The sequence below is a fragment of the Chelonoidis abingdonii genome, chromosome 11, assembly GCF_003597395.2.
Source record: "Chelonoidis abingdonii isolate Lonesome George chromosome 11, CheloAbing_2.0, whole genome shotgun sequence".
NCBI classification, from domain to species: Eukaryota; Metazoa; Chordata; order Testudines; family Testudinidae; genus Chelonoidis; species Chelonoidis abingdonii.
The window spans coordinates 25,795,754-25,804,860 of NC_133779.1; the positions used below are offsets into that span (position 1 = coordinate 25,795,754).

At 50.1% G+C, this 9,107-nt stretch overlaps 3 protein-coding genes across 3 annotated transcripts in view; 2 read left to right on the top strand and 1 right to left on the bottom strand.

Moving 5' to 3' along the window:
* LOC116824745 (uncharacterized) overlaps positions 1-9,107 on the top strand; it is an 864,335-nt gene that overhangs the window by 800,321 nt on the left and 54,907 nt on the right. The window lies entirely within an intron of this gene.
* LOC116824014 (uncharacterized) overlaps positions 1-9,107 on the top strand; it is a 585,485-nt gene that overhangs the window by 409,080 nt on the left and 167,298 nt on the right.
* LOC116823303 (uncharacterized) overlaps positions 1-9,107 on the bottom strand; it is a 703,657-nt gene that overhangs the window by 38,232 nt on the left and 656,318 nt on the right. Inside the window, 1 exon segment of the mRNA XM_075070438.1 lies at positions 178-291. Coding sequence (XP_074926539.1) covers positions 178-291 — 114 coding nt within the window.

Here is a 9,107-nt window from a genome sequence, read left to right on the forward strand (position 1 = left end):
AGCTACTGTCAGGTATGAGCCAGGACACGTAAGAAGTAATAAGTGAAGTCTGCCATGAGGATGCCACACCTCCTGAAAACAATCCTGTACTCAGAGAGCTCACAAGGGCTTTGTAGGAATCACAAATATTTCCTTAATTCAGGGACAGATTTTGAGTTGGTTTAACTGATTCCTCACCTGTGCAGGCCTCGCTCAGGATCTCTCTTTTCTCAGGGTCCTGGAGGTCTGGGACCCAGGGTTCCTCCCCTCGTTCCAGCCAGGAGATCACATCAGGTTTGGAAACTGGAAACCCTGCACAAGTGACAGAAAACAAGCAAGATCACTTGAATTTCTGGGACACTTGTGTCACATTCTGGGAGTGCAATCCTCACAATGCTTTGCTGTTGTAGCTCCCAGCCTGGAACACTGACAAACAACCTACCATAAGAACGGCCATACTTGGTCAGACCAAAAGTCCATCCTGCCCAGTATCTGTCTACTGACAGTGGCCAATGCCAGGTGCCCCAGAGGGAGTGAGCCTAACAGGCAATGATCAAAGTGATCTCTCTCCTGCCATCCATCTCCATTCTCTGACAAACAGAGGCTAGGGACACCATTCCTTACCCATCCTGGCTAACAGCCATTAACGGACTTAACCTCCATGAATTTATCCAGTTCTCTTTTAAACCCTGTTATAGTCCTACCCTTCAGAACCTCCTCAGGCAAGGAGTTCCACAAGTTGACCATGCGCTGTGTGAAGAAAAAAGTTCCTTGTACTTGTTTTAAACCTGCCACCCATTCATTTCATTTGGTGACCCCTAGTTCTTGTATTCTGGGAACAAGTAAATAACTTTTCCTTATCCACTTTCTCCACATCACTCATGATTTTATATACCTCTATCATATCCCTACAGAGATCAGCACTTCCAGAGCAGGGGAATAACGTACTAGAGAAGACTCCTTTTCTTCTTCGAGTGACAGTCCCTATTGTATTCCATCGAGAGTGAGTAACGAGCAGTACCTAGATAGGCGGAGGGTGAAAGGAAGACGACGGAACTGTGAAGTGGAGGATCTTTGCACCAAATGAGCTGTCTGCCACAGAACCACACTCGTAGCATAATGAGAAGAAAAGATGTGCACCCACCTCCACATGGCCGATTGCTGGCACTCTCTTGGAATGGGCCCATATCCCACCAGATTGGGACCATACTGATAACTGAGAGCAGAGCTCAATTCACCCTGACACCCACTTCAAGATTCTCTGGGTGGATATGGCCTGCCCTTTAATTCTCTCTGCTTTGGCAACAAATAGTCAGGCAGATCTCTGGAATGGCTTTGTCCTTTGTAGGTAAAAGACCAGGGCCCTACGTACATCAAGAAAGTGAAGCTGCTGTTCCTCATTCAAAGCATGTGATTTGGGACGCAGGTGAAGTGAGACAGCTCTCTGCTAGCTACATTTCTGAATGCTTACGCACAGACGGTGTTGTGTGGATGACTGCACAGTCAGAACAGGTGGCTGGGCTCTGTGGACTATAGGATGTTTCTGAGAAGGTTCACAGGCCCGTTGGTGGTAAAACTGGAGATTCTGTAACACTGTGAGAAGACGGCAGGTGATAAAATGTTTGCTTTGGAGCTGAAGTATATATGCCTGAGGATCGCAGAGAGGCTCTGGAATCTTTCAGCGAGTGCACAGAGTCATCAGTCTTTTGATTGAAGAGGTGCGATTCATCAAAAGGGAGATCTTCAATCGTGTTCTGCACTTCTCTGGGGAAACCAGGATTCCCTCCTCATGACGACTGCAGTGGCCAAAATGCGCGCTCAAGGATGTGTCTGCTGAATCAACCACAGCCTGAAGTATCGACTTTGCTACCAACTTGCCTTCCTCTAGACTTGAGAGGAATTGGGCATGATCCTGTTGAGGTAGCTCACGCTATAAGAAGTCGTATTTGGCCATCACTGCCAGGTAGTTTGAGATCCAGAACTGGAGGTTGTCCATGCAGAAAACCTTTCAAGCATAAGGTCCAGTCCCTTGCCTTCCTTGTCAGCTGGGATGGAGCATGGGTGCTATTTAGCTCACTCTATAGCAGCTTGAATCACCAGGGAATTGGGCAGAGGATGAGAGAATAGAAACTTGGAACCGTTGGGGTACACAGAGGGAGGACACTGTACCTCTTTTCTACCCCTTTTGGGGTGGGAGTGCACATGGGCAGGAGACAGCACACAGTATGTGTCTGTTGGAGAGTGTCCTCGTTTGATAGGGCCACCCTGGTTGGTACCAACATGTGCAAAATGTCCAGCAGGCGGTGCTGCCTGTGCTGCACCTCCTCCAACTGTATTTCAAGAGCGTGACCTGTCCTTCATAGCAGCTCTTGAAACTGACAGTAGTAGTCTGGGGGAGAGGAGAGAGTCGATGACACAGCCTCGTCTTGGGATGACGAGAGAAATCCCTCCAGATCTGTCAGTACCATCGGGGCCGGGCTGATTGGGGCATCATCCAATCCCGGTTTCAAACGCCTACTTGGCGAAGGACAGGTCTGTGCTACAGGAGAGGATTCCCATGCTGAACAGGACTGTTCTGAAGGAGAATATTGGGGCCATGAGTTCCCATATGGCCAGCCTGGTTGGATCCTGCTGTTGCAGCGCTAGTGCCCAAGGGAGTCAGGTACCAGTGGCTCCTGGATTGAGGTAAGGGACAGTATTGTCACAGTGCCATTGGGACCTTCTGAGAGTCACATCTTCAGAATGGAAGCGGCGGACCATACGTAACACCCAGGCCCTCAGACTCAGAGGAGGAACCAGAGTCCGGCAACAATGATGGTGCTGATGGAGCAGGTCGTGTCACAAGAACACAGCCAAAGAGCTGGCTGGTTGGATACAGGGGATGGGGCCCTCTCAGTAGGAGAGGGAACCAGGAACCAGGACACACCGAAACTTCATCCTTCCCAGAGTAAACAGTTCACGAAGCCCGGGGTGGAACAGCTGTGAATCTCCTTGGAGTCAACGGCACCAGGTCTATGGACGGAACTGGGGCCAGAAAGGGGAAATGTCTTAGAACTGGTGTTCACCGGATGTTAGCATAGCCCATGCCGAGGTGTGAGAGTCCATACTTAGAACTGGCAGCTCCAGCAAGTCATGCTGCTTTTTGTTGCTCTTGGAGCGGGGTGCATCTCCTTGGCCAGAACTCATGGACGGCATAGCATCTTTCTTCGACCTGGAGGAAGACTCACTGCTATGCCTATGTGCATGTTTCTGTGACTCATGACTAGGCCCCAGCGTAGGGTCCGTATCACTGGTGCTAGCAAAGCTGGACTGAAGCGCCGCAGTGGGAGGTGCACGCTTGGACTGTTCAGTCCGATGTAGTGGGGAGGTTCCTGGGCCAGGCTTCGACCCCAGCCCAGGGCAACTTCCAAGAGATGCTTCTTAAAACGGAGGGGGGTGAGGGGGGTGGGGGCACGGAAGCAGAGATAGATGCTGCACCTGGATATGATGTGGGCTTCCCACAAGCAATACAGACAGCACTGGTGCTTGTTGTTGAGGCAGAACAAATGAGAACAGGAAGTGCAGACTTTGAATCCTGTCCTCTTAGTCATAATCCAGGATCCAGACCTGAGCACTGGAGGGAGAGATGGGGGCGAGGAGGGTTTGGAGGGGAACCGCATCCTGAGAATAGCACAACTTTCAGAAACAAGAAAAATCTCTATAGAAACCAGGAATATCCTGACTCTAGAGTGTACCCAGACACGGCTGCTGGGGGCGACGCAGGGAGTTGGGGATTATTTGGCGAGAAAACGCCATTATGGCATTTGTTAGAAACAAGAAAACTACTACATAAAAAAACAAAGTTCTTCTAATGAGAGGCTTGGACTTGACATGACTCTCAGCTATCTTGTGTATGGACTTAGCATAATCCACAGCCATCTTGTAGGCTCAGCCACCATACATTGCAAACAAAACTATGGAGTCTGGGGAATTTAGCCTTGGCAGACAGATAGAAAAGTATTAGCTGCAGCTACAGCCCTACTCATTGGAGATAGATAGATATTCACAAAGTCATGAGAATGGGGAGAGAATGGATAAGTTAGCCTTGAGTTTCTGCAGTTTCTGTCTGATGATAAAAAGTAAGAAGTTTTGCTGTTGCTAAAGAAATTTTACATAGTTAGAAAGTGTACTTTAAATAGACAGAGAGTCCCAGCCTACTGCTGGTTAAGAAATTCTACCCTGACAGTATATTCCACTAACAAAGCACAAAGATGAGTAGACCTTGAGAAGTTTTAACTAACTTTGAAAAAAATACAAAAGCTAATGCATAGGCGGTCTTAGGCGTGTGAACCCCTGTATTGTGAAGATGAATGGCTAGTGTTTTTGTATAGCTATAATTGGTTGAAGCATAGATAAGAGAAATCCTCATTTTAACTATGTAATGGGGGTCAGAAGATGGGATCGTTGGATCTTAACTCCGAGATACAGCTCAAGACCAAAGGTGCCAGGACTTTTACCCCTGCACGACTGTACTGCGCAGAAGACGGAGCCCCGGACGAGACGTCCAGCTGTATTTGCTGGGAGGGGTGAGCATTAGATGTTTGGTGTGTGTATTCTGTTGATTTGATGCTAATAGAAACATGCATGTGTTTAAGGATATGACTGCGTAAGGCTCTTTCATTGGGAAAGGGCCCTACAGACCTGTAGCACCCTGAGTTCACTAGGAAGGAATATCGGCCCTGAGCCCAGGGAGTGGTAAAGCTGGGCCTCTTTCCTCCCTGAGTACCCACAAGGACGGGGAGGGGCTGGAAGTGTTAAATTGTGTGGGTTACATCCTGACTAAATAAAGAAAATGCATCACAAGGGATGAGGGGACAGCAGAAGCTCTCACTTGGACCAGGTGGCAGTGAGAGGGAACTGGAGACACACGCAAAACTGCAAGGCAACGCAAGGGTGCACACGTGAACCCACAGACACTACTACTATAAAAAGCTCTGGCTCTGGGAGCATAGCGCATGCGCATTAGCCTCAGTGGAATTCAACAGGGACCATTGCCCAAAGAAGAACCTGCTTTAATCAACACACACGGCAATGACAAAACTCTCTAGCGTAGATGTAGCCATAGTTAGGTCAGCCTAGTCCCCACTTTAGACACAGCTGGGTCTATGGAGCAATTCTCGGCTGGCCACTTTCAGCTGTTGCAGTGTAGACATGCTTTTAGTTCCAAGAGAGTTCTCTATGCGAACCCGTAACAGCTATGTAACAAAAACACCTTGTGTGTCCTGGTCTTTATACCCAGACTATAGTACAGAGGGAAACTGAGGTATGTACTGGAATCATTCCCACATGCAATGGTCATAGCCCTCGGAGAGAAAGCAAAGGGCAGGGGCTGGACTTTAAAGCATCCAATAAGGATAAATGAAATATATTGTTTAAAAAAACATTTTTTATGCCATTGGTCATTTAAAATTTGTGTACATCTAAAAATGATACTGGGATGGGACATAAGCCAAAGGGGAGGGGAACAGGACACAGAACCAGTCTACACATGTATGAGTAGTAAAGGTCTAGAGCAGGAGTAGGCAACCTATGGCACACGTGCCAAAGGCAGCACACGAGCTGATTTTCAGTGGCACTCACACTGCCTGGGCCCTGGCCATTGGACCCAGGGGCTCCGCTGCTGGCCTGGGGTTCCAGCTGCTGGCCACCTGCCAGCTGAGGTTCCGGCTGCCGGCCCATCTCAGTCTGCTGCTGGCCCAAGTCCTGGCCACTGGTCCGGGGGGCTCTGCTGCCAGCCTGGGGTCCCGACCACCAGCCCAGGGCTCTGCAGCCACCCCCAGCTGTGGCCCACTGACCCCAGCATGGGGCAGTGATGGGTGCAGACAGGGGCAAGAGGGGGCGCAGCTCAGCACTCCCACCTTAAAAATTGTCCCAGCGCCACTGTAAGATATTTTTAAGTTCTGAGTTGCTGCTTACATCACTATCACACCACGTGGAACAGCGCACTGCGTTGAGATTAGAACATAGATGCAAAAACTGGAATCAGAATTTTCTGACAGATTTCAAGATTTCCAGCGATTTCGCCCAATGTTTTCTTTTCTAATTAAACCTGAAAAGTTCAACGAAAGCAACTTGGATTTGTCTGTATTTCAGTGGATGGGTGTTGAAGATTTCAAAATGCAGCTCATTCAGTTAAAAAGCTCAGAATTATGGGCATCAAAGTTTGGAAATCTGTGGAGAGCACTTCAAACTACCAAGAGAGATCATGGGGCCTCTAGTCTGATCTGCTGGCTTGACAAGTTATTACTACAGAGGTTCTTCAGAGAACCCACGGCTTCTAAAAACCAAATGGACAGGAATGCTTACCCAGTGAGGTCACATTCTCATAGTTCTCCTCCATGACATCTCTGTAGAGGGCTCTCTGAGCGGGGTCCAGCAGAGCCCACTCTGACTCGGTGAAATACACAGCCACCTCCTCGAAGGTCACCAGCCCCTGAAATAGCAAGAGGCCCCCACTTAGTAATTTAGTACAAGCCCAGGATTCATGGGAGAGCAGGAACAGGAAAATGGAAGCTTGGGGACAAACAGGGTAGCACAGTCCCACTCCCACCCTGAGCAGTCAGGAGGCACCAGACTGAGGGGAGAAAAAGAGGGACACTCATGCTGCCCAATGGAGGGAAAGGTCTTCATGTTCATCACACACCTACTAGCCAGAGGCTGATACAGGAAATTGAGTCCCTGGCAGGGTCAGGGACAGCCTCCTGGCGGGAATCCCACTACCTCCCCCCCCATAAAATTATACATAAACTAACACCTGGAAGAAAGAGGAAGTTGACAGGAAAAAAATGTTAGAAGCTTGGAATTGTAGAACATTAATAAGGCAAAGCAGGTTGCAGATGAGAGTGTTTGGGAGAGTGCTAAATAATGACGTGTGTCAATTAGTTTGGGCTGCAGCACTGGGAGTCTGGGAAGTTTTTGCAGCCCTGGCCAGGGGGTTATTTCCTGTTCCACAAATAGGGGAAAGTTCCACGCCCAAACCCCAGGAGACTGTTCCTTCAGTGTGGGGCCTCATCCGAACTGGTTCTGGCAAGTTTGTCCCAGGTCTGTCCCCTCCCCTTCCCCACCCTGGATATGTCCTGTCCTCTCCCACCTCCTGTACATTTACTGCCCATCTCCCTCCAGCCAGAGCCCACCACCAGCTCTGTGATAATCCCATACCTCAGCTACCTCTGCTGCAGCCATTGTCTTTCCTCTGGAAGGGTGGGACGATCCGGATCAAAACATGGACGTTGTTCTGTAGCCTGACGGGACGAAAAGAGCAGTTGGAGAGATTTCAGAAGCGGCTTTTGCCCATTTCACACAGAGGCCCCACCAGACTGTTTTCTGTAGCAAGTCACAATCTAGGCTCTGCCACAGTGATATTATTAGCAGTAGGATCAAAGCCTCCCAGGCCTGCTCTACATTATAAAGACCTGGTCTACACGAGGTCAACATAAGCTGCATTGCATTGACTTCATTCCGCGTGTCTCTGCATTAAATTTCTCTCCCGCCAATGTAAACTGTCCATTATGCCAACATGGTAACACCCCCTCCCCAAGCAACGTTGAGCCATAGTCAATGTACCGAGGTCAACATAGTGCAAGTCTTCCCCCTGTTTCCCTTTCTGACACCTCTACCCTTCAGACACACAAAACGCAAACCCCACAGGGGCCCAGTCTCTTCCCCTCCTGAATCCTCCAGTTTGCTCCCTGGACAGATCCTGGCAGGAGCTGAGGGCAGCTGCTTCACTGATGTACAGGCAGCTCCCAGCTCTCCCTCAGGGACATTCACAACCAGGGAGCACATTCCCAGGGGCTGTGAAATCCGAGGCTCCCGGGACATTTGTACAGAGTCACTTCCCTGCCCAACCCCAGCACTTTCCCTGAGGTCTCTGGCTCAGTGGCTGGTGTTGGCAGAGCCCGGGGCGACTGTAGGGGGCTAGTTCCAGCCACTGGAGAAAGTCTCTCCCCCTGGCTGGGCACAGAAGGACCTTTGCCATGGAGAAACCTTCGTTACAGACCCTGCTGGGGAGAGGAGCTGCTCAGCCCAGCGTTCCCAGATCACACTGGTGTGACCCAAGAAACTCAAACCCGACACCTTGAGTGGAAAGTGAGAGAGAGCAGCCCCCCCTCTGTCAGCTACAGCCAGCGTGACAGTAACTAATGACACCACCTTCCCCATGTTAATCCAGAGTCACACCTTGTCCTTATTGCAGTGTCATTTCAGACACTGGAGTCAATGAGACCAGAAATGTGGCATAGGAGGGAGCAGGCCAAAAGCCTTTAAAACATGTGATGGGGATCCACCCTTTCCCACCATCACTGCTTCCCACATCTGGGGCAAGGACTCAGGGTGATTTGCCAACCACCGTTTGGGCAGGGCCGGAGGGTTTGGACTATGTGTTAACAACATCACGCAGGGACATCTTACAACTTCACATACAACGTTGCCACACACATCGTTTACCAGGACAATAATGGCCAGCAAACTATGAGTTTTCCAATGGTCCCTCACAAGGCATCATTTCTACAACGATTATTGCAATCAGGTGCAGGGCGTGTACACAGGGGTACGTTGCGTCACACACACACACGCACACCTCCCCCAATGCTACTGTAACAGGAGAGGGGAGGGGATGGAGGGGCCAAAAGACCCAGCAAATCCCCAGTCCTGTGGCCGGCCAGGACCGATCCTCAGGGACCCAGCTCAGCGCCGCTGTGGGGGGGGAAGGCCCCTCACCGGACGGTCTGTCCTGGGCTCTGGGCACTTGTCTGGCACCAGCAGCACTCAGCACCTGTGGGCCTCAGGCGGGAGGGAGGCGGCTGCTCTGGGCAGGGCCTGGGGGAGCAGGGAATGCCATTATTTGGGAGTTCCTTAAATGAATGCTCTGGGGAGTAATGGTTCTATTACATGCGCCCCGTGCTTTAAGGTTTGGAGAAATGCTGGAGAGGTTAAATTGCACAGAGCTGGGGACAGGGCGTGGTCCCAGACAAGTAGTAGCTATGCTTGGTGAGACCGATCAGGGAGGGATTGCGCAAGGTGTGTGTTTACATGCAGGTATAATATTTAATACAACCCCATTAATTACCACCCATGGCTGGGAGCATGAG